At 36.9% G+C, this 27,375-nt stretch overlaps 1 protein-coding gene across 2 annotated transcripts in view; it reads right to left on the bottom strand.

Moving 5' to 3' along the window:
- Positions 1–596: 596 nt before the first annotated feature.
- The window catches only part of RGS20 (regulator of G protein signaling 20), a 141,294-nt gene continuing 114,515 nt past the window's right edge, over positions 597–27,375 (bottom strand). For both annotated transcript variants that reach the window (XM_036738981.1, XM_036738987.1), the window contains 3 exons: positions 13,559–13,645; positions 5,676–5,910; positions 597–796 (listed from right to left, as the gene is read on the bottom strand). In XM_036738981.1, coding sequence (XP_036594876.1) covers positions 608–796; positions 5,676–5,910; positions 13,559–13,645 — 511 coding nt within the window. In that variant the 3' untranslated portion in view covers positions 597–607. The remainder of the gene's footprint in view (positions 797–5,675; positions 5,911–13,558; positions 13,646–27,375) is intronic.

Genomic DNA, 27,375 nt, shown 5'->3' with positions numbered 1-27,375 from the left:
TATCCATACCTACATCCTAAGGTGAAAGGAAATATCTTTTTAATTAGGGTCCACATCTACTAAAAGACGACTATAAAATGTGAATTTCAACCTATCATGGGCCAAGTGGTAATGGCACAAATGTATGCTGCATTCAAAAGTGAGAGTGCCCATGGAAGGCAGGAGTTAGCAGATTGCTACTGAAGAGCTTTGCTTTTTAGGGTGAGAGTAGCCATTCATATAACTCATACACAAAATCTGAATGTTGACCTTTCTTTTTTTCAGTGATTGTACCAAGTAAGTTAGAATGGAAACCTTCTACAAGGGTAGCCTTTGCCTTTGAGAACATGCTGCTATAATTATAAGAATAAAAATATTATTTTTGTAAAAGGACAAGCCATGTTTCTCGTAGTCTCTCCAAAACATCACTAAAAGTGATTGGTGACTACATTTTGGCTTGTGGTTTTAAAGCCCTCTGTAAAATGAAACAATGTCCATTATTAAAATATGCCTGAGTATTAAGTCAGATGAAGATACTGTCATCTCTAAATTTCTTGTCCTTAGATGTGGCCCACAAGTTTATTGTTGTTGGTTTTGTTAATGTTAATAATAAATACATTTGAAAATCCTATGCTTCAATGGATTTTTCAGATAAGGACTGAAGTAAGTCCTTATAAAGAGCAGAGTTCATAAATCGAGGATACGAGTCTCTGTGCATTAAGGTATAAATTTGAAGTTGTGCGTCATCAAATGTATGTTGTGATGGCTCTAGCATGTTCCTGTTGATAACTTCTCTTACTCGGGAGTCCAGGCTGACCTGTGAATAGAAACAAATTATGTCAGCATTTGGCTCTGAATTGTTCCATTTCTTATCCTGTCTCCATCTCACCAACTTTCTTTTTCTATTCTCAAGTCCCTTTGGGGATAAAAATAAAGACCTCTTCCCCAATATCTGACATAACAAAAATTGAAAGCATGTTATTTTCTTAAAAAAACACACACAGAGAAAAGGAAAAGGTATAGTCAGCATGACATGGTGGTTAAAGTACTGCATTTGGAATTGGAAAGACTTGGTCCTGTTAGAGGTCTTGACTTCTAGCTTAGTGACCGTGGATTTAATCACATTATTTAACCTGTCTGAGACTCAGGAATCTCTTCAATTCATACTTATGAAGTAACAGATAAGTTACCATATGTTGGTAGAGGGAGTTTCCACGCAGACGAAATTACAGATCCTTGCCATAGTTAAGAAGACAAAATCTTCCTTCTTTTGAAGGCTCTGAACATTTTTCTGGAGCACTGATAATTAGGTTGCTCTCCCTCCAGATTGCTGTAGCAAGACAGCTGTATGCATAGACTTAACCTACTACTTTCTGAAGTAGTGGGCTGAATATTCATATGCCAAAGCTCATAGGCATAGTTATTCTGAAGGGTAATAGTGCCCTGGGAAATGCTGATGTAGGATCAATGAGGCTGACTATGAAACTGCCTTCTGTGTTTCCCTGTGCTCATCTATTAGCTGACAGACTAGAGCATATCACGGTGGATAGAGTGCTGGACTTGGAGTCAGGAAGCCCAGGGTTCAAATCCTATTTTGGATACTTACTAGCTGTGTAACCCTGGACAACTCACTTAACCTCTCCGGGCTTCCATTTCATTTCTCTAAAATGAGGGAGTTGGACTTGGCTTCTAAGGACCTTTCCAGCTCTAAATCTATGATCCTCTCATCCATATTCCACTATACAGGCAAACCAAAGCTACCAAAAGCATATGAAAGCAGAAGCCAAAACTAAAAAAATAAAGAGTACTTTTGCCGCTTCTAGTGGATCTGCTCTCAAACACTAGAAGAAATTTATAATAGCAAGTGGTGATCTGTAAAGTAGTATTATAGATATACACTGTATTTCATATGCAGTATGTACAAATATAATGAGCTTTCAAGTTATTCAGTGATTTTCCTATTATTAAAGAAGATCTCTTTCACAGAGATAGTCACCACAGAACACATTTGGCTATACTTCTGTCCAGTAAGTAGCTAGGGACACATTAGCATTTAAGTAGGACAGTGAAAGGCTCAAAAGCAACGAGAGTGTTGAAGGCACTTCAAAGCCATACAAGAATCCTTTGTAGGAACTGAGCATATTGAGCTTGTATAAGAAAAATTTGGTTGGTAGAGAGGGGGACGTAATAGCTCTCTTCATATATCTGAAGGGTCATGTAGAGAACAAGGAATTATATTTGTTTTACAAAATCCTAGAAAACAGAGTGGGTGAAAATTGCAGGGAAGTAGATTTTGGCACAATATATCAACAAGTATTTATTAAGTGCCCATTGTGTGCTAGATGCTGGCAATAAAAACATGAGAGTGAAAGTCTCTTCCCTCAAGGAAATACATTTTAGTAGAAGGGATGCAATATATTATTAGTTAAATATATGTATGTGTGTATGTGTGTGTGTGTATACACATAATATATATATGTATGTGTAGGTGTGTATGTGTGTGTGTAAGTGTGTATGTGTGTGTGTATAAAAAGTAGGTGGGGCAGCTAAGTGGAGCAATAGAGAGGACTGGGCCTGGAGTCAGGAAGACCTGAGTTCAAACCCAACCACAGATACTTACTAGCTGTGTGACTCTGGGCAAGTCACTTAATCCTATTTGTCTCATCTGTAAAATGAGCTAGAGAAGGAAAGAGCAAACCGCTCTAGTATCTTTGACAAGAAAGTCCCAAATGGGGGCACAAAGAGTCAGACATGACTGAACAACAACAGTAACTATATGCGTGTGTGTATATACAGCATATGCTACATTGACAAATACAAATATGTGATGTATATATATAATATATTTAAAAAAACAAATATATTTATACAAATGCGTTATATTTGTGCATCTGCATAATGAGTTGAGAGGGACACTAAGATCAAGTGAAATTAGGAAAAGCTTTTTAAAAAAAGTAGCATGTGAAATGAGCCTTCAAGGGAGATAAGAGTTTCCAGAGGAGGAAGAGGTAAGGAGTGAGAGCATTCCAGGCATGGGAGATAAGCCTATCCAAAGGCAGGGAGGTGGGAGATGGAGATTATCATGGGATGGAATATCCTGTCCTGGGAACAAGCCAGTTTGGCTGCAGCGTGGATGAAAGTCGTGTGTGATGAATGAGCTTAGAAAAAGACACCGGAGCCATATTGTGAAGGGGTCAGTGTATGGGGGAATTTTATGATACTAAGATTCATTAGAGAAAGCACTTGTAATCACAAAACATGGACTTGGATCCTGGCTCACATACTTGCTGGTTGCGTGACAATGAGCAAATTAGGTAACCTCTCCGAGCTTTAGTTTCTTTATTTGTAAAAATGAAGATAATAAAAGATAAACAAATGAAAGGTAATAAAAATACCTATGCCACAGGCTTGTAAGAAAAGGGCTTTATAAAACTTAAATGCTATGTATACATGAATTGTCCTTATTATAATGAAGTGGATATCCTGGAAATCAAAGCCCTTGTTTGAGATCTCCTGGGCAAGGTGGCCTCCTCATTCATACAATTAATAAAGATAATGAGGAGAAGACCATTGATTTAGCATTGATGAAATCTTCTTAATTAAATATGAAATTGTCTTGCCCTAGTTATTAATTGACCCACTGACACTGTATTAAGGACAACTGAGTATATGTAGCTAATTATGCCCCTAAGCTACACAGTTAAACTTGGCCTTTAAAAGGAAAGCGGGCAGTGATAGAAACAGAACCAGAGCTCAGATGGCTGAGAAGGAGCTACCTCCCTCCAGTTCCTTGGGCCCCAGAGGTGGCAGTGGAGGGAGGCAGTAATAGTGCAGGAGGCAGCTCAATGGCTAGTGGCAAGGGTAGACCCCTGAATCTTTGAAGTGAAGGGAAACCCAGTGTTCCAGTCCTGGGAAGCTAGTTAGCACAGTAGATAGAGGGTTGGACGTGGAGTTAGAACTAAGAGAGGCAACATGGTACAGTGAGAAAGAATACTACTAGGATCAGAAGACTTGGGTCCTTGTCCTGGCCCAGACACTTACCTGTGTGGTCTTGGGTGAGTAGTTTAACCTTTCTGGGCCTGAGTGTTCTCATCTGTAAAGTGAGGGTTTTGTACAATATGGCCTCCATGACTCCTTCTTCCTCTAAATCTATGATCTTCTGAGGGCCTGAGATTGAATCTTGCCTCAGACACCAACTGTCTGACCTTGGGCAAGTCCCTTAATCACTGTTTGCCTCAGTTTCCTCATCTGTAAAGTGGGGATAATGATAGCACTTACCTCCCAGGGTTGTTGTGAGGATCAAATGAAAAGAAAAATTGTAAAGTGCTTTGCAAACTTTGAAGTATTACACAGGCAGTGTGATATAGTGGATGCGGTGATGGACCTCAAGTCAGGAAGACCTGAGTTCAAATTCTGCCTCAGACACTTATTAGCTGTGTCATCCTGGGCTCCTTAAGGGCAGGGAGTATTTTTCTTTCTTTTTTTGCTTGTATTTGTATTCCCAAGAAACAGCGCAGTGTAGTGAGCACTTAATAAAGGCTTGTGGTCCTTGCCTCAGTTTTCCCATCTGGAAAATGGACATGAGAGGTTGCATTTGATGATTTCTGAAGTCTTTTCTAAATCTAATTCTGTGATCCTGTATGAGCCTTTCTAGCCCAATCCATGTGTTAACAGTAATTTCTTCTAAAACACATCTGACAAACTGTGGTCTGTCTGACCTTTGAAAAGTTAAGGAGAGAACCTCTACTTCCCAATGTAGATCATTGAACTTCTGGAGTATTCTAGTTATTAGGAATTTTTTCCTTATATAGCACCTAAATTTGCTGATTTGCAACTTTTTTCGATTTCTCCCAGTTCTGCCTTCTGGCTCCAAGCAGAAGTCTGATTCTTCCTCCACATTTATCCATGTGGAATTTTTGTGGTATATTGTGTCTTACCTTTCTAGAGTTTTTGGCCAAGTGGAGAAATTTTGAGACTTGGAACCCTAGACACAGAGAAAGAGTTCTTGGACAAATGTTAAGTTTTTGGACCCAACAGAAGCAGTAGCTGAGGACCCACAAGGAACAAAGCCTTCTGATGCTATGATTCAATGTGGACTATGCTATTATGGCAGAAAGGGGTTGACTGTAGTGAACTCAACTGCTTTGCCCTTTGGGGGAAACTCTCAGTCCTAGGCTTATACTAGAAATCTGGAAGGCTATACAGGTCCCTGAGGAAAGGTGAAGTACACTGGGAGATGTAAATTTTTTAAAAATCTCTTTAGCAAGCCCCAAAGTTTTTCCCTTGAAATGGGCCTTTGAATGGGCCCCAACCTTAAGGTAGCACTGCAAGTCTGAAGGGCCATATAGTTCCCTTGGCAAGGTCAAGGACCACTGGAAAGGGAAGAAGAAAAAAAAGGAAGAAAGAAAGAAGGAAAGGAAGGAAAGGTGGAAAAAATGAAATAAAGGAACAAAGGAAGGAAGGAAGGAAGGAAGGAAGGGTAGTAGGAAGAGAAAATGAGTTTACGAGTTTACTCAGGTCCAAAGATAGAGGTGGGACATATCCTCCAGAGTGCTGTACTGAGGTATAGGATTGGACTTCTAATGTCAGAACAAGAAAAGTGTACATGCCTAAACAGTTGGAGAGAGTGATATTATTAAACTGACACCTTTGAGAGAATTAAATTAATAGAAATAGTCTAGGGAATTGTCTCCTACCTCTTTAGGAGAAAGAATGGAAATATAATCTTCATATATCAGCCTTGCCTTCTCTTCTATAACACTTTTGTTGGCCTCCTGTTTCAGTTCCTCACAGGCCATCCAAAAGAGCATATTTTCTTCACTGAATTCTGTTCGGAGAAACTCCCGGAAAATATTTCTTCCCGCTGGAGTGACCATTAACTTGTCAAATGACTGAGCCCAGGCATTCACTTCTTCCAGAGTAGGTGTAGGGCTTAAGAGAGAACCCCCACCCCAAAAAAAGAGAGGAAAAGAAATTAATCATTGTTCATCTTAATTCTACTGTTAGAAACAATCTCCCCCTCCCCCCTAACAGAAAGAAAATATGTGTACATAAGAAGGAAAAGACCTATTTAGTATGAATTTTTCTCATCCTTGGACAATCAATCTACTTCAATATGTTATTTCCATTGCATCTGAATGAGCTGTTTGGATAGGGCTAAAATGTCTGTAATCCAAAGTTGCTGGGTTATTGCTCAGAAATGGATATTTTGACCATTAACTACTGCCTTCAAAAATGGGGAAATTAATTTGGTGGTTTTGTATTTTATAAATTTCTAGTTACTTCTACTTTTTCTCATTCATTCTATTTTTCATGTTTGTGAGTACAAAGGCTAATAGTATCTTAGTCTCATATTTGAAACAAAATTTACTTTTGTTTACATATGAAACCATAATTGTCAACAAACGCCATTCTATTAGCTTTCTTGAAACTTTTTTTTCAAGATACCTGCATTTTAGACTGAATATAGTTGGAATTTGGCAGCTAAGTGGTTCAGTGGATAGCATGTTAGAAAAGCCCTGCTTTCGAATCCTGTCTCAGAAACTTACTAATTGTGTTATCCCAGGTTATCCTCAACTTCTGACCTAGCCTTACTTTCCTCATCTGTAATACCACCCTACCTAAGGTTGTTGTGAGGATAAATGCAAAGCACTACATAAATTAGCTATTACATTTGATAACACAATATAAATTTGCTGCTAAGAGAAAAATATTTTCTACATTGGGACATAAAAGTCATTTGTTTGGAAAGCAAATCAGCCCAGGGCTGCTTAGGAAGACAGACAGAGAGATCTGTAGATGTTGGGGACAGAGTCTGGCCAAGAACACACTTTGTGGAGCAGTCAGCACCTGGGGCTAAAAGAGAGTGAGACTACGTACCAGGGCAGGGAAGAGATCCCAAGGGATCCCTGAATTAGTGTGGGGTGCAGGAATAGGTGTCATCTGGTAGTTCTGTGGCTCACTACCCAGATCTGGGTCATAGATCCAGGGCAAAGAAGATGAGAGTGGTCCCAGGGGAGTGGTTGCTAGTATACTATTTTCTTCTTGTGGGCTTTTTCCTTTTATTCTGATTCTTCTTTCACAACATGACTAATGTGGAAATATGTTTAATATGACTGTACATGTATAGCCTATATCAGATTGCTTTCCATCTTGGGGAGGGAAGAGAGGAAGGAGGGAGGGAGAAAAAAATTTGGAACTCAGAGTCTTGTAAAAATGAATGTTGAAAACTACCTTTACATGTAATTGTAAAACATAAAATACTATTAAGTGGGAAAAATAAAAATAGAAAAGTGCTCACAAAAAGAATAATTCTGTTATGTTTAGATGATTTGAAAAGAAGAATGGAAAGAGTGAGGAAGAGGAATACACTGGGGGAGTGGGGCAGAGAGAGGAAGAACAGGGAAATTTATCTCATATAAATGAGGTGAGAAAGTAGAAGTCTATACAACAAGGAGGAGAGGGTGGAGGAGAATGGGAAACATTTGAACCTCACTTTCATCTGAACTGGTAATAGGAGGGAAGAATATGCATATGTGTATGCACACGTGCACACACACACACACATACACACACAGATGGAACAGAAACACATTTCACCCACAGGTAAAGGGGAAGATGGTGAGTAAAGGGAGAAGGGAGAATTAGAAGGAAAGTATAATAACAGTGGTATTAGGCAGAAGCAAAGCTCTGAAAGAGGGTCAGGAAAGACAAGATAAGAAAAAGTAGAAGATGAAGAGAAATCCAGTTAGCAATTGTAACTGTAAATGTGAATGGGATGAACTCACACATAAAACAAAAGAGGATTAGAAACCAGAATCCAACAATACTTTGTTTAGAGGAAATCCATTTGAAATAGAAGGATACACACAGAATTAAAATAAGAGGCTGGAGCAGAATCTCTTATGTTTCAGCTGAATTTTTAAAAGGCAGGCATAGAAATCATGATCTCAGACAAAAGCAAAAATAGACCTAATTAAAAGCAATAAACAGAGTAATCACATTTTGCTAAAATGCCATAAAATTACATCAAATAAAGGGCCTTTGAAACAAAATAATTAGAAACAAAGTAACAATCCTAAAGAATTCACAGGTCAAATAACAAATCACAGTAATAATAAATAATTTCAAATTACAATAAATATGAAAACAATTAGACAATAAATAAAAATTTGTGAGATGCAGCTAAAGCAATAGTTAGGGGAAATTTTATATTTCTAAATTCTTTTATCAATAAAAGAACAGATCAATGAAATGGACATGCAATTAAAAAACAAAACAAGACCTAGAAACCCAACAATTATTGAAACCCTCCACTTAAGCATCAAAATAGAAATCCCTGAAATCAAAGATGAGATTAGCAAAATTGAAAGCAAAAGGATTGACTTAGTAAATGAAACCAGGAGTGTGAAATATCTCCTTGGAAAAACCACTGACCTGGAAAATAGATCCAGGAGAGATAATTTAAAAATTATTGGACTATCTGAAAGCCATGATCAAAAAAAGAGCCTAGATACCATCTTTCAGGAAATTATCAAGGAGAACTGCCCTGATATTCTAGAGCCACAGGGCAAAATAGAAATTGAAAGAATCCATCGATCACCTCCGCAAATAGATCCCAAAAAGAAATCTCCTAGGAATATTGTTGCCAAATTCCAGAGCTCCCAGATCAAGGAGAAAATACTGCAAGCAGCCAGAAAGAAACAATTTGAGTATTGTGGAAACCCAATCAGAATAACCCAAGATCTGGCAGCTTCTACATTAAGAGATCGAAGGGCTTGGAATGCGATATTCCGGAGGTCAATGGAGCTAGGATTAAAACCTAGAATCACCTACCCAGCAAAACTGAGTATCATGTTCCAAGGCAAAATATGGATTTTCAATAAAATAGAGGACTTTCAAGCTTTCTCAGTGAAAAGACCAGAACTGAATAGAAAATTTGACTTTCAAACACAAGAATCAAGAGAAGCATGAAAAGGTAATCAAGAAACGGAAATTGCAAGGGACTTACTAAAGTTGAACTGTTTTGTTTACATTCCTACATGGAAAGATGATGAGTATGATTCATGAGACCTCAGTATTAGGGTAGTTGAAGGGAATATGCATATATGTATATATATATGCATATATATATATGTTTATGTATATATATAAGTGAATGTGTATGTATGTATGTATCTATGTGTATATGTATGTATGTGTATGTATGTGTGTATATATATATATGTAAAAGAGAGAGAGCAGACACAGGGTGAGTTGAGGATGAAGGGAAGATAGCTAAAAGAAATAAAATCAAATGAAGGGATGAGAGAGGAATATATTGAGAGAGGGAGATAGGGAGAGATAGAATGGGGTGGATTATCTCGCATAAAGGTGGCAAGAGGAAGCAGTTCTATGGGAGGAGGGGAGAGGGCAGGTGAGGGGGGAATGAGTGAACCTTGCTCTCATCAGATTTGGCCTGAGGGGGAATACCATACATACTCAGTTGGGTATCTTACCCCACAGGAAAGAAGAGGGAGGAAGATAAAAAAAAAATAATAATAAATAAAAGGCGGGGGGATGATGGAGTGGAGGGCAGATGGGGGTGGAGGTAATCAAAACAAACACTTTGGAAAGGGGACAGGGTCAAGGGAGAAAATTCAATAAAGCGGGATGGGTTGGGAAGGAGCAAAATGTAGTTAGCCTTTCACAACATGAGTATTGTGGAAGGGTTATACATAATAATACATGTGTGGCCTAGGTTGAATTGCTCAACTTCTTAGGGAGGGTGGGTGGGAAGGGAAGAGGGAAGGGAATTTGGAACTCAAAGTTTTAAAATCAGATGTTCAAAAACAAAAAAAGTTTTTGTATGCAACTAAAAAATAAGATACACAGGCAATGGGGCGTAGAAATTTATCTTGCCCTACAAGAAAGGAAGGGAAAAGGGGATGAGAGGGGAGGGGGGTGACAGAGGGGAGGGCTGACTGGGGAACAGGGCAACCAGAATATAAGCCATCTTGGAGTGGGGGGGGGAGGGCAGAAATGGGGAGAAAATTTGTAATTCAAACTGTTGTGAAAATCAATGCTAAAAACCAAATATGTTAAATAAATAAATTGCATTTAAAAAAAAAAAAGAAAGACAAGTAACTGTGAAGGGTTAAAGACCTCTGATCAATGTAATGAGCAACCATAATTCCAGAAGACTGATGATGAATGTTACCCGTATCCTGAGAGAAGTCATGGATTCAAGATATAGAATAAGGCAAGCATTTTGGATGTGGATAATATGTCAATTTGTTTTGCTTGACTGCATAGTTGTTACAAGGGTTTTATTTTTCTTTTTTCTTTCCTTTAAATTGGGGGTAGGTGTTAGGGAGGAAAAAAACCAAGAGAAAATCTTTGTTAATTGAAAAATAAAATGAAAAGAGAAGCAAAAAAAAAAAAAATTAAAAAAAAATGAAACCAGGAGGTATTTAAAAAAACAACAACCCCCCCCCCAACAACAATAAAACAGATAAACCAATCACTAAATTTATTTCAAGAAGCAAAAGAAGAAAACTAAATTGCCAGCATCAAAAATGAAAAGGTTGAATTCAAAACCAATGAAAGAGAGGTAAAAGAAATTATTAGAAACTATTTCACTCAAGTAAATGCCATTAAAACTGGATAATCTGAATGAAATAGATGAGTGTTTACTAAAAATTATTAATTGCCCATATCAACAAAACAAGAAGTAGAGAGCTTAAGGAACCCTAGGGGAAAAAAATTTGAACATGCCAAAAATGAACTTTCAAAGACAAAAATTCCAGAACCAAATGGATTTACAAATGAATTTAAAGACAATTAATTCTAATACTACATTAAGTATTTAAAAATAGTAAAAGAGGGGGTCCTACAAAATTCCTTCTATAATACAAATATGGTCTTTATTCCAAAACCAGAGAGATTCAAAACAGAGAAAGAAAACTACAGGCTAATATTCCTAACAAATATTGATGCAAAAAAATTAAATAAAATCTTAGCAAGGACACTACAACATGTCACAAAGACTGAACACACTATCACCAGGCTGGATTTATACCAAGATTGCAGGATTAGTTCAATATCAGGAAAACTATGAACACAAAAGGCTAAATTAATAATAGAAACAACAAAAATTATATTATTATATCAACTGATGCAAAAAAGCTTTTGAAAAGATACAATACCCATTCCTGTTAAAACTCTAAAAATTATAGGAATAAATAGAACTTCCCTTAAATTGATAAGTATTATCTACCTATAACTAAGAGCTAGCATTTTTTGTAGATAGCGTTTCTAGTAGTAATAGTGGTAATGGACATCCTTTCCATTTGAGATTACGGTAAAGCAAGGATGTCCAATACCACTATTACTACTAGAAATTCTGTCTACAGCACTAAGAGAAGAAAACTAAATTAAAGGAATAAGCATAAGCAAAGAGGAACCAAAATTATTCCTTTTGTAGATGATATGATGATTTATTTAGTGAATACCAGAGAATCAACTAAAACACTAATTAAAACAATAAACAACAGTATCAAAGTTTCAGGATATAAAATAAACCCACAAAAATCATCAGCATTTCTGATATTACCAAAAAACCTAGCAAGAAGATATAGAAAGTGAAATTCCATTTAAAATAACTACAGATAGTGTAAAATATTTTAGAGTCTACCTGACAAGACACACTCAGGAACTATATGAACAAAACTACAAAAGATAGTTCTAAATAATTTGAGAAATAGAACTGCTTATGGTAGGGCAGAAACAATGTAACAAAAAAAAATACTACCTAAAGTAATTTGCTTATTCAGTGTCATACCATATCAACCAAACTACTAGAAAGCATTACTTTATAGAGCTAGAAAAAAAATAATAACAAAATTTATCTGGAGGGACAAAGGTCAAGAATATTAAGGGAATTAATAAAAAAAAGTGGAGGGGGATATTGGAGCCTGGCAGTATCAAAACTCAGACCATAATACAAAACCATAATCATCAAAACAATTCGGTACTGGGGTGAGAAACAGAGAGATTGATCTGTGGTACTAACAATATATAAAAGCAAATGAGGACAGTAGCCTAATGTTTGATAAACCCAAAGGTCCCAGCTTTGGGACAAGAACTCATTATTTCACAAAGACATTTGGAAAAACTGGAGAGCAGTTTGGCAAAATTTAGTTATTAATATTTCACACTGTTTATCAAGACAAGCTCCAAATGGGTAACACAATTTAGAAATAAAGGATGACATCGTAAACAAATTAGAGGAGCATGGAAGAAATTAGCTGGCAGATTTATGGATAGAGGAAGGATTCATGACCAACCAAAAGATAGAGGGACTCACATGAGATAAAATGGACAATTTTGATTATATAAAATTAAAGTGTCTTTGCACAAACCAAACAATTAGAAGAGAAGTTGGAAATTGGAGAGGGGGTAGAGATCTTTGCAAAAAGTTTCCCTGATAAAGATTTAATTTCTAAGATATATAAGGAATTAATCCGAATTTGTAAAAATAAAATCCATTCCCTAATTGTTAAATGGTCAAAGCATATGAATAAGCAGCTTTCAGAGGAGGTAATCCAAGCTATCAGTAGTCATATGAAAAAATTTTCTAACTCACTAATAATGAGAGAAATGCACATTTAAACCATTCTTGAGGTACCGCCTCACATCCTTCAGATTGGTGAAGTTGAAAAAAGGAAAATGACAAATGCTGGGGGTGCTATGGGACAGTAGATACATTAATGTACTCTTGGTGGAACCATGAAGTTGTCCAGCCATTCTGGAAAGCAATTTGGAACAATGCCCAAAAAGCTATTAAACTGTGCAAACCCTTTGACCCATCAATACCAACTATGTCTATACTTGTCTAATGGTATATCTTTACATCAAAGAAATCAAAGGAAGAAGAGGGAAAGGACTAATATGTACAAAAATATTTGTAACAACTCTTTTCATAGTGAATTGGAAACTGAAGGTCAATCAATTGTTGAATGGCTGAACAAGTGATGGTATAAGTATGTGATAAAGTACCCTTGTGCTGTAACAAATAATGAAGTGGATGGTTTCGAAAAACCTGAGAAGACTTTTATGAACTGATGTAAAGTGAAATGAGCAGAACCAAAAGAACAATTTACACAATAACAACAATATTATAAAGAAAAGCAGCTTTTAAAAAACTTGGGAATTTTGACCAACACAATGGAACCAACCATAGTTCTAGAAGGCTCATGATAAAATGTGCTGTATACCTGCAGATAGAGAGGCGATGGACTCAGAGTACAGACTGAAGTATTTTTTCTTTTGTTTTGGGCATGGCTAATGCAGGAATTTGTTTTGTTGGAGTATAAATACTTGTAACAGGTTTTGTTTTTCTTGCTTTCTGAGTTGGTTAGGGAGACTGTGATGGGGTGGGGGGAAGGGAAAATTTGTAACTGAAAATAAACTAAAGTTGAATTTAAAAAATTCAAGTGAAAAAGGAATAATGTAATTTCTCATTTTTGAATGCCATAACCAGACCCTTGTGAGTATTTCTGGTACTATAATACATCCTATCTAAATGTTAGATTTTTACCTTTCTTCACAGGTTGGAGGTCCTTCTGTTCTGAGTTCATAGGAAGCCCTCCTTGCTCTTTCATCTTCTTGGTTCCTAACAGTAAGACTGTAAGGAACAACATGTTCACAAGTCAACTTCAGATACACCTATAACCATACAATTATCTTTAATACTAACTGTAAAAGAATTTCAAGTGTCTAAGCAGAATTCCTCTCCATCTTCAAAAAAAAAGACCTATATTTTTCTTTCTCCATGAAGACTAGATTAAAATGGCAACTCAGCATTAACAAAGTGTACAACTTTAATAATACTGTAGGATAAATTGGGTTATTATAACTTCACATTCACATTGTTGTAGTCATTGTGTATATTGTTTTTTATAGACAGCTAGGTGGAATGGATGGTGCCCTGGACCTGGAATCCAGAAGACTTGAGTTCAAAATCCAGCTGTTTTTTTATCGGGAGCTAGGTAGCTCAGGGATATAATCCTGGGCCCGGAGTCAGGAAGATCTGAGTTCAAATCAGGCTTCAGATACTATTGTGAGGATTAAATGAGGTATTTGTTTCATTTTTTCGTATGGTTACTGATAGCTTGGATTTCTTCCTCTGAAAACTGCCTATTCACATCCATTGACCATTTAACAATCAAGGAATGGATTTTATTCTTACAAATTTGGCTCACCTGGCCCACAAATTTGTTCCTAGCCCACAGTAGGTGCCATTTAAATGTTAGCTATTATTACAACAATAAAACAATAGTTTTCCTGGTTCTACTTATTTCACTTTTCATCAGTTCATATACTGTTTGTCTTCTTATGCTTTTCTATTCATCATATTCATCACGTCTAACATATAGGAATATTCCATTACATTCACAGACCAAATTCTTTAGCTATTCCTCAGTTAATGGACATATACTTTGTTTCTAGTTCTTAGCTACTGCAAAAACTTCTCATAAATATTTTGGAGAATATGGGGATCTTTGTTTTCATTGTCCTCTTTGTGGAATATGCTTAGAAGAAAGATTTCTGCATCAAAGGTATGGACAATTTAGTCACTCTCTTAACATAATTCCAAATTGCTTTCCAGAATGGTTGAAAAGCCACCACAAAAAGCCACATTAACATGTCTGTCTTTCTAGAACCATTCCAACATAGTCATTCTTGCCAATTTGCTATACATAAGGAGATAACTTCAGAGTTGAGTAATTATAAATTATAGAAGGTACTTAATTTTTTTCCAACATAAAAACAAGTGGCTAGCATAGTATCTGGCAAATGGTAAGTGCTTAAAAAATGCTTGTTGACTGACTGGCTAAAATATGTTGGCCAGAAAGTGAAAACTAAAGGATTATCAGTTGCATTAAGTTTTCACTCTATGTCCTGAACCCAGAAGCAGAAATATATGATTTTCACAAGCTTAGGTTAGCTTCCAGTTTCTTTAGCATCTCTTTCACAGATGGTTTTCTGAAGTATAGTTTGTTAAATCAACAAGAATTAGTTTTTGATTATGCCTACCACTGTGCTAGGCACTCTAGGTTTAAGAAAAAATTGAAGATATTCCTTATCCTTGAGGAATTTCCAATCTAAGCTAAAGAAAAAAAAACCCTTCAGACAAAAAAAAACAACTAAAGAATAAAACAGTATTATTATTCAGTGCTAGATTGTATAGTATGGTCTATAAGTACTGAAACTATTAATGTATCCTTTTATGCCTGTGTTCTACTTTCATTTTTACAGGGTCACATTGCTAATATCTTTAAGGAAGCAGCCTGGTATATGGCTGTTTCAGCTTTCCGTTTTTGTGATTAGTAGAGTGTTCCTTGAAACACACGGACAGAAAGTGACCTGCCCATGGTTACACAGCTAATATGTTGCAGAGGCAGGATTTGAATCCAGATCTCCCTAACTCCAAGTTCAGAATACTATCCCACTTCTTAGTATTGCCTCCAATTAAGTCAGTATGTTGTTGCTTACTTATACATATGAACCTTGTTAACTAATTATATTTTTATTTCACCTTGCTATTATTAATCTTATAGAATACTGAAAATAATTCAAACTTATTTTTCCCATATTTAATTGATAAATATTGCACTTGTTACAGAACTGATCTAGAAGCTCTTTGTGTCATTTTGATGAAGTTGTTTCATGTGTATACTACAGTATTGCCAATTCTGTTCTTATTAAAATGCAAGAATTCTTGACTTTTTTTCTTGCGTAACCAGAGCAAGGAGATTTTCTGAGATGGTGGCAGATAAAAGGAAAGATATAAAGGCACCTGGCTGACTGGTATTGTGCTTTCTTTAGCATCAATATTTCATGAGTTCTTCCTAGCCTTCTTTTGCACAGTAGGATATAAAACTGCTCAGCGGGTTAAAACAAAAAGAAAAAGTAGAGGGAAAAATGGTAGGGAGTGATACAGGATTCCAGAAGGTCTGAATTGGAACTATGTAATAACCTATAATAAATGTAGCACTTAAGCATTGGAATTACCTTTCCATTCAGTCATTTGTAACAACACCCTATATTAAGCAAGGTTCATTTAATGCAGTGTGTCTGCATGACGAAACAGAGATTGTACTTTGTTCTTGATCTTTACTTGTATGTCTCTTCAGTGTTTATATAGGAAAAAGAAACTGCAGAGTAGGGAGGGAAAACACAACGACATGAGCATATGGTTTCGGAGTTGTGACTGGTCTAGTGACACATTCTCCAATGTGACAAATTTTACTTCAGTAAATTTCAAGTCCTAGACTGAGGGGATGAGAATTAGTAAAGACAAGGAAGATGGGAAAAGGGGAGTTTAGGAACAATAGGATAAAAATTGAAATCACCAGAGCCTCAAGAAGTCTCAGACTCTTGTTGGTGACATATGCTAACACTTCTTGCCTTCCTTTCCCCTCCTTCCTTATACTTACCCAAATGTTGCCAGGTTCAATCCCGGAGATTCCCTTCCCTCTAGCCATCTCCTCCCACTTAAATCACTGTTTCCTTTCTTCTAAAGATGATGAAATTCCTTTAGAGGATAACTTTTGGAAACAGACATACCCAATAAATAAGAAAGTTTTCATTGGAACGAGATGCTAAAATTCCCATTATGTCAGAACAATACCTTTCCTTGCAAAGTAGTTCTGCTGTTACCAAGATAATGTCTTTTCACAGCTTAGTTCTAAAGAACATGTTGAAAAATCATATGGCTTTCACCATTAAGATAGTTTAACATGTAACTATATTACTATTCTGCTGTTCTTTATATTGAGATGTAGTTAAACTTGTTAATCAGACTCGTTCCTGATGTCAATTTAGTAGCTTGAACCAAAAAAAACTTGGCCCAGGGGAAGGGTACACCTGGATTATGGGGAGAAAAATAATTTGAGATTAGCATAGAGTTACTAGAGAATAGTTTATTGGTGACCGTGTATGCATCTGTGTGTATACACTCTCAGGTGCATATATACATGCCCTCTTAGGGTTTTTACAAGCAATGATGTATGTACATGGGACTATGTACATGGATAAATTGTTGTCTGTTTCTCTGAGGCCTAAGGAGAAATGTCTCAGAAAGAGGTTGCTGTGTTAGGGTGAATGAATTCTTCATTTATTAGAATATGAGTATATATCACCCCAGTACCTACTTTGAGCTAGGCAACAGAGATGAGCTAAGAATGGGTCTACACCAGAGAATAAAATGGTAGATTTAATAATCATCTGCCAGGGTAACTGGGCCGTCCAGTGCAAAAAACATTAATTAAGTTGCCCACTATGTATAGGGCACTCTGCTAAATGCTGAAGTATAACAGAAAGCCATTTCAAAGTTCCTGGGGCATGATAGGAAGATTAGTGGGATTCCTGGCAATATTGATTGTAGAGAACAATAGTACTTCAAACTTGTTACTCTCTTTGGCTATGGGGAAGATACTAGTACTTCCTGAGAGAACTTCCTATAGCAAAAGCAGTCTCTCGTAGTAGACAGGCCCTCTGACTGAATGCACCCGTTACAAAGGAGGACTTTATTTCCTTTCTGGCAATGAACAAGATAGCAGTAGTATTCTCCATGGGTGGCACAACCCACCACCTGGCAAATAGATAATCTTTTAATATAGGACTTTTTAAAACGAGTCTCATCATATTTCTCATTTTATATGAAAATTTTGGATTGTATATCTTGGTTGGAAACCTATTTTTGTTCACAATTTTTCCTTGCTGAGAACTTTGTTATACTTAAAAAAAGGTTACTCCCTAAATCAAGACCATCATGGGACATTTAATTTCAGTCATTTTGTTTTGTTTCATATTTTATGGTATCCCAAGACAGGTATTCTTAGAAAATGAGTGAGCTTGAAAATTAAAGAACTGTCCTTTTTTACAGCCTAGGCTGAATTTCCAGACCTTGAAATTGTCATAGATAGGGAATTAGGGTTAAATCAAATCATATTTTTAACTTTTTAAGCTTTATTATTTTGAAATTCAGGTGAGTAAACCAAACAGTTTACTGTTTTCAATATCTACATGTGTGTGAAAGGTTAAATTGAGCTGCATAACTGGTAAAATATGGTTTTTGTTTATTTAGACTCTGTAAAGAATTAGTATCATTTTGTTGGAAGATCAGTTGATGGAACTGGGTGTGTTTGAGCTGGAGAAGCAAAGGCTTAAGGGTAACATTATAACTCTCTTCAAGTTTTTGAAGGGTTGTCATGGGGAAGGATCAGATGTGTTCTGCTTAGCCAGAGTCCAGAACTAGGAGAGAAATTTTAAGGAGCAAATTTAGGCTTGATATAAGGAAAACGTTCCTAGCTGTCCAGAATTAAAGCTGTCCAGAAGTAGAATTGACTGTCTTGAGAAGTAATGGGCTCCCCTCAGTGAAGATCTTCAAAGAGAGGCATGGCAGGTATGTTATAGGATGGATGCCTTTTCAGGTATGTGACAGCCATTCTTTATGACCTAAATGGCGCTTAGTATCAGCATTTCCAACTATGAGATTCAGTGATTCTAAACAATGAAGTTTTTATTGACTTAACAATGAGAAAGAGTCTTGGTTTCTATTCCTGAGCAATGAGTACCTATCTGTCATCAGATCTTTGATTGCTCAACAGTCGGATTGGTCAAACAAACAAGAAATCCATCTTGTGTTCCCAATACGTTTGTTTAAGAGACTGTTGAAGAGTTGCAAATTTGACTTAAAACTGGTATAAATTATTAAAGTATTTCCACCACACAAATGTATGTGTGCACGCATGCATGTGTGTATATATGTATACACACAAATGTGTGTGCATGTACATATATGTATACACACATGTGGGAATATAAACGTGTGTATGTATGTATACACACACAATGTGGTGATAATGCCATTAAAGATCTTTCCCCCTCCCATTAAATAGGCCACAGGTGGAGCCAGTTAAGGGAAACTTAATTAGGAGAGGCTTGATTGTAGGGAGGCCTGCACCCTTTACTTGCCATTACACTGTTTGTTCCAGGATCCATGGCCATTTAGATTGTGGGGCCAAGGATCAAACACACAGAGATGTGTATGTATATGTGTGTGTGTGTGTGTATATAAATATACACAGACATATATGTATGCATGTATGTGTGTATATGTATATAGCTTCCTGATAATCCAACTTCCTCTGTACCTTGTGCTTGTCAGTGGTAATTAATAAAAGAAAAGAATAATGACTATGGCCAAGAAATCGTATTGGTATGAGGGAATGTACGGCAATCTTTCTCAGCCTTGCCATTTCTCCTTAAATACCAACTACATATTCATGCTTCACATTTAAAGCAGGTGACAATCTGTGTCATTGAGATAATTAAGACTGTCCACCAAGTGCTCCCTCAACTCTTCTATTCCTCAGAACTTCCCAGCATCATTGCCTCTGTTCATAGAAGAAAAGGATAAGAAGAGATATCCCTACTACTTGCTAAAGCTAATTCCTCTAACTATACCCTTGATTCCAATTCCCACTGGCTCCTCCAGGACCTTGATCCAACAATCATCTCTGCTTATGCATGTTTAATCATGTCTTCTATGGGCTTTCCACCAATTTCATAAAATAAGCTTAGATCTCTTTTAAAAAATCATCTTTAAAAACAAAACAAAACACTAGAAATGAAACTTCCCTTGATCCTTCTGTTCCCATCTAGCTATTACATCATTTTTTTTCTCTTCACTACTACGTTTCTTACAAAAAGTAACCTGATCTCCATAGCCCCTTGTCCTCACCACCCACTCTCTTCTTTCTGACTCTTCTGTGTAGGATAGTGGGGAAAGAGGCTAGAGGCAGTAGAACAAGTTAAAAGGTTTTCAACTGGATTGTGTCTGTGGCAATTAAATGGAAGGGGTGAATTTCAGAAATACTGCTGAGAAGGAAACAGAACTGGGTGACAGATATGTAGGTGGCAAAGGAGAGAAGAGGGAACAATGATTGGTTTGGGTCTCATTAAAAGACAGTGAGGGTGTGTACAAAGATGAAGGCTACATTTGAAGTATAGGGAAAAGAAAATCACTAAATTATTCAACTCAACAAATATTTATTAAACACCCATTACATACAGAGCATTGTACTAGGTAGTGGGGCAAGGGCTGGTGGTCAGAATATATGAATATAAATAAGACAAGGTCCCCATAAGGTCTTCTGTATTATAAGGAGTGTTACAAAGAGTGAAATGCCAAAATTAAATATTTTATACACTTAAATAGTATTTATTGTGTCTCTAATGTCTTCTGGTTTGCATGGCTCATGTGGTTATTAAAAATTCAGTCATTCTCCCTTTGCATCGACAGTATTCCACTTGGCATGCCCTAATGCCTCAATGGATCTGTGATCTCATTAGCACAACTCTCTCTTCTGTCGGGGCATATCACGGTCCATCCTTGCTTTCTCAACTTGTGTGGTTATTGTCTATGTTCTCCCATAGATTATTCTCTCATAGATCTTCTGCAGACAAAAAACTAAATGTGTTTGAATATTCCTCTAGGTCTTTATATGTTTTATAGATATCAGTGCAGCACTTGGGCCATCCCAACTGTTATCATTTCTTCCCACCACATGCTGGCCTGCCTTTTCCATTCATACATTACCCCAGTGCTCTCTGTCTCTCTAGCTCTCTCTATTTTCCTCTCTATCTGTCTCTATCTCTCTCTTTCCATCTATCTATATGTATACATTTATATCTTATGCCATTTCTTACTTGTGCCCACTATATGTATGTATTCTCCTTTAGTAGGCTGTCTCTTATTTTTGAAGATTATTATATTCTGAGATTTGCAACCATACAAATACCACTGGGAAAACAAATATTAAAAATATGCATTTTTGCACTGAGAGTCTGCTTTGGCTCATTACGAGCATTGGGCAATTTCTCATCCTTTAGTTCCTTCTCTCTCTACTTTCTGTCCAGTTCTGGGCCCCATTCAATTCGGTTAAACAAACATTTATTAAGTACCAGTATTAGGCAGTCGGGGTACAAAGGCAAAAATGAAAAACTGACCCCAGAACTTATATTCATGGGAGGGATACAACGCCTAAAAAGTGTAAGATAATTTGAGGCAGAAGAAAGCACTTAGAGATGGTGGTAGTGGTGAGATAGGCAAGTTAGGGAAGTTTGAGGAGGAGGTTGCATCTGAGTTTAGCTATGAAGAAAAGTAGTGGTTCTCACTGTGAGAAAGAAGTACGTGGGGAACAACTCACTTGGACAATGGCCAAGAGGTGGGATATGAAACACTGAATTCAGGGAAGTGCAAATAAGTCAGTTTAGCTGGAAGGTACAATGTGTAACAGGAAATAATGTGAAATAAGGGTGGAAAGGTAGGCTAGAGTCAGATTAAGAAAAGCTTAGATGACAAGCTGAGGGATTTGTATTTTATCCTAGGGACAGTAGGGAATCAATGAGTATCCTTCAGTAAGGAGTGACATGATCAGACGTGCATCTGTCCCAGATATATATTCTGATGGACCAACTCTTTACTATGGCTATCCAGCTGCCATAATATGGACAATAAGCATTTTTCATCCCTTAGTTTTTCACGTATGGATTTTCCAATAGATCTCCTTTGAGTAATCATGAATCTCATTGAAGAGGCCCGGTAATCTTCTGCTGCATAGTAGAATTGGCATGGTATAGGCCACGAACATGAGAATTGGGAGGGCCTTACCTTTAAGGAATTCCTCTTTTATTTGGACACCACCTATGTTATATTTGGTGAGCATATAGCTCCTTGTTTTATGCCTTGTTTGAAATTAATAATCAGAAAATTATTATCTGTTGTTCCATTTATCAGAGACTATAATCTTAACATTGAGTAGAATGCTGAAATAGTGAAGCCCCCTCAGTATGGTATTGAATAGAATTCTGAGATAGTGAAGCCCCGCACCCCCTCCTATATTTTTAGAAACTGCTTTGTTGAGAAAGTAGAGATAAGAAATTACATCAGTAGACAGACACCTGCAAGGTCCTGTTTATCTAGCTTTACTCCCTTTTCTCTGGTCTTAAGCCTGTCTTTTTGTTCTTTGTTCTCTGTTGCTGGGAAAAGATTCTACGGTTAGAATGTGAGCTCCAAACACAGTCAATGGGAAGAGGAGCCAGTAGGGGGTGGGGGAACTCTGAGTTAGGGTCTGTATAACTTGCTTTGAGCTGTATGCAAGACACACACACACACACACACACACACACACACACACACACACACACACACGGGTTGGCATCATCTTGAGCCCAGCTGGGGTGTGTCCTTTTCTCATGAGAAAGTAATCAACTCCCTTTTGCCTTTTCTCAAGAACGGTCTCTGCCTATTTTTAATGTAAGTAGTGGTCTCTGACCCACACAACATATTCAAGGTTGGAAGAGAACCTTTAAAGTTACATTATGTGCATTCCTGTGTGTATCTTGTTTGTATGTCTATACTTGCTCATATATTTTCTCCCCCACTAGGATGTGTGCTCCTTGAGGGAAGGGACTGTTTTTGCCTTTCTTTGTATCCCCACTGGTTAGCACAGTACCTGGCCTATAGCAGGTGTTTGTTAACTGTCTAACTAGCAAATAATAAACACAAGGGGTATCTTGTATTTTCTGCACTTTTCAGTCATTTGTGTAATTGTAAGGATGCGGTTTATGGAGAATCACTTGCAAATGGCTTCCCTTCTCATATTTTTATCAAAAGCACCTCAGAATCTCATGAAGAGATTCTAAAAATAAGAGAAATAGTCATAAGGGTTGGTAGTGACAGGTGCCTTGTCGATGTTCTATCATACTTTCTTTTTACCCATTCTTTTGATATTTTTGATATTTTGATACTTTTCCTGCCTAGAAATATCATGCAAAATGATCCCAAATTGTGTTTTCCACAGCATGGGTTACCTTGGTGGTAGTTTATCTGGCCAAGCCTTTTTCTTCTTGATCTTGTTTTTTAAATCCTAATTTGACTTTTTTGTATAATTCATCAGGGATTAGGATGTTAGGGTCCAAATGTTGTACTTCCTCAGACTGTATCTTGTGAAAAGACACATAGAATCACAAATTTCAGAGCTGAAAGGGAACTCAATAGCCATCTGGTTCAGCTCATACCTCCAAATTCCCAATTCAGCATCTGACAAGTGGCCATTTGCCTCTGTCAGTGAGGATGAAAAAAAGTTATAAAAATATTGATAATTTTTTTCTAATTTCGATTATCTTCCTGCCAGTTTAATCTATTAATGCTTTTTTTGGGAAGACACAAAAGATTATTGAATCATAAACTTAAAACTGGAAGGGACCTAAGAGACTACTCCCCCTCCTTCTTCCTTCCCCTTCCCCGATTTTATAGGTGAGGAAATGGGCTGAGATAGATTAAGTGACTTGCCCAGGATAACACAGCTAGTAGACATCTGAGGCAAGATTGGGATTCAGGTTTTCTTGTCTCCAAACCTCCCTTACCGTGCCACCTAGCTTGCTGGAAAGCAAGCCCTGAAGATGCCAGGGGTTGAACTCTGAGGCCTTATACATGCAAAGCATGTAATCTACTACTGAACGGTGTCTCCATGTCCTAGCTTTGTGTCATGTCAAGCTTTCTGAAGACTTGTTTACGTTCTGCTGCCTTGCATAATTTTATGGGAACACACTGCTTATAATCTTCTGCTATCCTCCACTGTAGTATCTTACTCTAGTAAATAAATATCAATATTGTGCTGTGTGTTTGTCCTTCATTTTTGAAGAGGACCATGACATCTGGGAGATGATGGCATGACTTGCAGTTGACTTTGATTTGAGTGAGGGACGGCTGTGCAAGGTCACCAGTCTCACTTTCTCCTCCAGAGCCATCTGGGTGCAGTGGCCACATATTTACTAGGATGCATTGGCTTTTTTTAAGCTAAGGTCTTTTCAGGTTCTCACTTTGAGTGAAGTAACGCCCATTCAGTGAATAAGCCTCTTTAAGAGGGTTCAAGGGATGGCCCCTTTAATCAAAACTCAAAAAAAAAAAAAAAAAGAAAGAAATCCAACTGGGAGGGGAAGACCCTCAGGGTTCCTGGCCAAAAGAGAAACAGTTACTATTTGGTGTTTATATTCACTCTGTGTTAGAAGGGCAGGGATCTATTGTCCAGTCTATGAGCTCCAGGGTGAATTGGGTTGCATCCTGGGCCATCTCCAGTCATCCTGGTGAATATCAGGCCACTGGAGGAGAAAGTGAGCCTGGTAACCTTGCACAGGCCTCCCTTATTCAAAACAAAGTCAATTGCAAGTCATGTCGTCATTTCCTTGATGTCACGGTCCTCTTTGAAAACGAAGGACAAACACAACCTGTGAGTAGCCTCTCCCTCTCCCTCTCCATCTCCCTCTCTCTCTCCCTAAAGGAAGGTATATTTCGATAGCTGAAGGTTCCTCTCTAACTTGAGGTTTACTGGCTAGATTTCTTTCTCAAAAACCAAACATCAATATATAATATCAATAAATATCCAATAGTGGATTAAATTACTATTATATCTGTTGATGACATAAGGATAATATAAATGAGATTCTGTGCTCTGTGATTTACTCAGCCCCTTCATGGAATCCCATTAGGATGGAGATGTTAAGACACAGATTAGTATCCACTTTGTAGTCTGTCAGATCAAGTTTTTGCTGTATAGAATGAAGATGTGGTTTATATGAATTGGCTCCTAGAAATTCTGAATCTATAAAAATGAGCCACATTATACCATGTGCCTCAACAGATATCCAGCCCATTTTCCAAGTATAGCAATACTGGATAAGTAAATCTGCAATAAGAATCCTTAATTATGTTTGACACTTGGAGTCATTTTAATTTTGTTTAAGAATAAAGAGGGTTTAATATAGCAAAAAGTCTTTTTAAAAGCTAATTTGTCTTCACACAGGATGGACTTCAATGGTCTTTAAGTTTTATGCAATATTACTGAATTATAAATGTAATTGAGGCTTGAATCAATGATATCTAAGATCTCTCCAAATTCTAAATCAATACTTATAATCCTAATAATATGGCTATAGACACAAATTTTTTGTTTGTTTGTTTAGACTTGTGATTTCATCAGTGTAGAGATTTCACAGTGAGAAAACACCTTCTTTCTATCAACAGATCAATAACTGTATTGTAACTCATAATTTTAGAGAGTTGTCTGGGGCATGAAAGTACATACATGACTTGCCCAGGGTCACATAGCCAAGTATTTCAGAGGGGCCTTGAGCCCAGGTTGTCCTGACTGAGGCTGACCCTCTATTCATTTTGCCATATTCTGAAAATATAAGCACATTGCACCATCCAGTCCAGTGACAACCTGGCACCTTGAACTAGTGCTTTGAGACTATATTTAAAAATATGGCATCCTCTTCCACTATAAATAAAACCTCTTCCAAGTTATTTCTTTCCAATTCCACCAAAAATAATTACTATGGCTCCACTCAACTTTAATCCGAAACTGAATAATTCTGTATTTAAAAGAAGGAAGCTTAGGTAATTCCTTTAACTCAGTTACCAAAATTTTCAATCTCAACATTTTGATTAAAAGAATACTTTTGAGTTCTCCTGGTTTGTTTTTCAAATAAATGCTAACATTTTATAAGAAAGAAATCAGACTGTGAAGTAGCATCTATTATGTTGATATGCTACTGACATTTTAAAGAAAATGGCTTCTCTCCATTAGATGTATCATAAATATTAATGTTTTTCCTATGAAGTGGTGCATAAGAAAAACACAATAGAATATGATTTTCTCAGATTTCCATTATTCTATAAGAACACTCTGTTAGACTTATTTCATTTATAAATGAATGCATTTCTACACTTCTGCTCAGCCTATCTTTTGGTTTGACACGCATTCAACCTTATTCTTTGAAGTTTTGGAGTTATTATAAGGAATTTGCAAATGCAATATTAAGTAATGTGATATCTGATGACATTGTGTATCTGAACTAATTGAAGAGCATCATATCCTCTAGACATTTTTAAATTTTGGATTCACTCATATTTCAAATTTGCCTCAGATTACACACCACCAGAATATTCACACAGTAATATTAGTCAGGTCAACTGTACTCACACACACACACACACACAAGTATACATATATACACAATATGTGTACATACACACATAGATATGTGTACATATATACAGTATATACACATATTTTTCTATACAATACGCACATAGATATTTTTATATATCTATATACATGTATGTCTGTTATGGCCAAACAGTACATCTGACCTTTGTTGTTGAATATACAGAACTTTTTATTAAACTGGCTAAATTGGCCACTCTTCTATCATACAAAAACAGCCAAAACAAGCCTTAGTAGGAACATGTCAGTGTGGGATATTGGAAAGATCACTGGATTTGGAGCCTGGAGGATCTGGATTCCAATGTATGGCCTTGGTAAAGTCACTTTATCTCTTTGGGCCTGTTTCTTCCTCTATAAAATGAGAATTAGTCAGGGGTGGGGAACTTGCTACCTCGAGTCTATAGGTGGCCCTCTAGATCCTCATGTGTAGCCCTTTGACTGAATCCAAACTTGTTTTGTGAAGTTTGGATTCAGCTAAAGGGCCACACTTGAGAACCTAGAGGGCCACATGTAGCCTTGAGGCAGCAGGTTCCCCAGCCCTGGTAGATTATGTCTAAGATCCTACAGGATAGTGTTATAAATTGGACCCTAGTACATTGAATGAGATGAGGAATACTCAGCAATTATATGTGACTGCTTTGTATCTACTTAATACCTAAAAGCTTGGCAAGTTTTTATTAGCATAGCACTACATTCAGGATTTCAAAGTTCAACTTAATTTTCCTATAATTCTGGCATATGGGTCTGTAATTTCTCTAGACCTTTAATGGTAATAAAAAAGATTCTGCATAACTCTATCCAATATTCCAACTAAGACTATGTATCAATGACACAGCATCCATCCACATAAAGGCCTTTATTAAAATCTTGTGTGCTTTTCTCTCTCCATTTTAAATAATTTACTTCTGAATTCATTTTAATGAGAGGAAAAAAAGAGACACATAGCCTTTGGCATTCTCTTTCCCCCATGAATCTTCTTTGCCAGCTCCAGGCCACACTGATCTGTTTCTTTCCTTCCTGTCCGCACCTAGCACTTCATGTTTGTAACAAGATTTTGCATTTAATTGGATATGATCTCACATTGTTCTTCAGTTGTTTCACACATGTAAATTTTATCTCCCTACATGTCAAGTTAGAATGTAAGCACCTTGATGGTAGGAATCTTTTAATCTATTTCTTTGGTATTCATCATACCTAGTACCAGTTAGGCATGTACCAGGTGTTTATAAAGACTACTTATTCAATTAAATTAAGCCATATGAATCTGTTCTCT

The sequence above is a fragment of the Trichosurus vulpecula genome, chromosome 1 (assembly GCF_011100635.1).
Source record: "Trichosurus vulpecula isolate mTriVul1 chromosome 1, mTriVul1.pri, whole genome shotgun sequence".
Lineage (NCBI taxonomy): Eukaryota > Metazoa > Chordata > Mammalia > Diprotodontia > Phalangeridae > Trichosurus > Trichosurus vulpecula.
The sequence above is the reverse complement of the archived record's forward strand: the minus strand, read 5'-3'. Positions and strand labels throughout refer to the sequence as shown.